The 1,599-nt window shown below is 32.5% G+C and overlaps 1 protein-coding gene across 1 annotated transcript in view; it reads left to right on the forward strand.

Annotated features, from left to right (window-relative positions):
• Positions 1–718, forward strand: part of CAPZA2 (capping actin protein of muscle Z-line subunit alpha 2) — a 72,137-nt gene extending 71,419 nt beyond the window's left edge. Inside the window, 1 exon segment of the mRNA XM_042782769.1 lies at positions 524–718. Coding sequence (XP_042638703.1) covers positions 524–718 — 195 coding nt within the window.
• Positions 719–1,599: the final 881 nt, after the last annotated feature.

A 1,599-nucleotide genomic window follows, 5' to 3' on the forward strand; every position in this document is an offset into this window, starting at 1 on the left:
TATGAGTCGGGTCCGACTCGACGGCACATAACAACAACATACTGCTTGCAAACAGTAATGTATAAATTACTCTAGATGAAATAACAAAATAGATCCAAAATGAGAATATATAAATATTAATCAAGTTCATTAAATCTAATTAATGACTTAATGTCATTAAATTTAATAATATAGTGATTCGTTTTCTCTTTTATTTGCTTTTAAACTGCTTTTAGAAGCATTTTTATTATTATTATTTTTTTTTTTTAGTTCCACTGTAAAAGCAGGGAAACAAACGAAAGATTTGATAGGAACCTCAGGCTTGGGGTGTAGTGAGTTTATGGGGAGACAGTTCAGAAAAGGAGGATGAGGATGGTTGTACGACAGGAAGCATGTAATCAGTGTCGCAGAACTGTGCACTTAGTAACTATCGAATGGGTGTATGTTTTACTGTGTTTATTCTCAGTAACAGAGTAAAATATAAAATAAATAAAAGCAGTAAAACAACACTGCTTAAATAACTAAAAGCATCTATGTGTGTTAGAACTTGTTCCATTCTTTTTATTTGCTTTAAACTTCTGACTACTATTTTTTACAGACTGCCATCAGTGAGAATTACCAGACAATGTCGGACACTACTTTCAAAGCCTTACGTCGACAGTTGCCAGTTACACGCACTAAGATTGATTGGAACAAGATCCTTAGCTACAAGATTGGCAAAGAGATGCAGAATGCATAAGATGAACATTGCATGACTGGATCATTTTCATGTCTGCGTTTATTAAAAAAAAAAAAATTAATTGCAAAAGTATTCAGAACTGTCAAACCGCCCAGTCAGATGGGCTGTTGCCATTTAAATCACTGTAATTAATTAGTTTGGTTAGAGCACAAAGCTTAGCTAATCAACCATTGTTTCTCATTTCTTTTGTTCAAAGAAGATTGAAAAATCAGTGTAGTTTAAAACATCTTTTATTTTCTGTTAGACCTTTCTTTCTTCAAATGAAGACATGATTTCTCTAGTTTATGGTTAAAAGTTTTTGAAGTGTTTAAAAATATTTTACTGTAACCCTAAAATTACTGTCTCTTGGCTTCTGTAACTTTTGATATTTGCCCAATTCTTTTTAATGGGGTCAATCATGGACATTCTGGTTTAAGGTGGTTGATGGATTTAGCCATATGTGCTGCTAAAGAAATTGTCTACTTGTCCCCTTGCCTCTTCCATGTACGTAAGAGTGCGATGAGAGGGAAAGCGTTTTCTGTGTCCATTATGTTTAAATCTTACAGGAGGGTTATTTAGCTAGCTTAGTGTTTAACTGAACTTTTTTACAAGGCCAAGGTCTAATGCTGTTTTGAGATTCTGAAATTAAATGAGGATACTATTTCAGAAATGCATTTAATGCTTTTTTTTTCCTCTTGTGACAGTTATGCAAATTAGCTTGAGTTTCATATGTCCCTGAGTTATTTTTATCATAAAGCCACAAATGTATTATACAAGGCAAATTGTAATATATATAATCCTGAACTCATGACCATGTCTCAGTTTTTTTTTTTTTCCCTTGGATTGAAAAGTACTGAAATTCAGTGTGACATTAAAATGTAAATTTTCCTATTTATTTGAGT

The sequence above is a fragment of the Orycteropus afer genome, unplaced genomic scaffold (genome assembly GCF_000298275.1).
Source record: "Orycteropus afer afer isolate SDZICR_OR568_19922 unplaced genomic scaffold, OryAfe1.0 scaffold00462, whole genome shotgun sequence".
In the NCBI taxonomy this organism is placed as follows: domain Eukaryota; kingdom Metazoa; phylum Chordata; class Mammalia; order Tubulidentata; family Orycteropodidae; genus Orycteropus; species Orycteropus afer.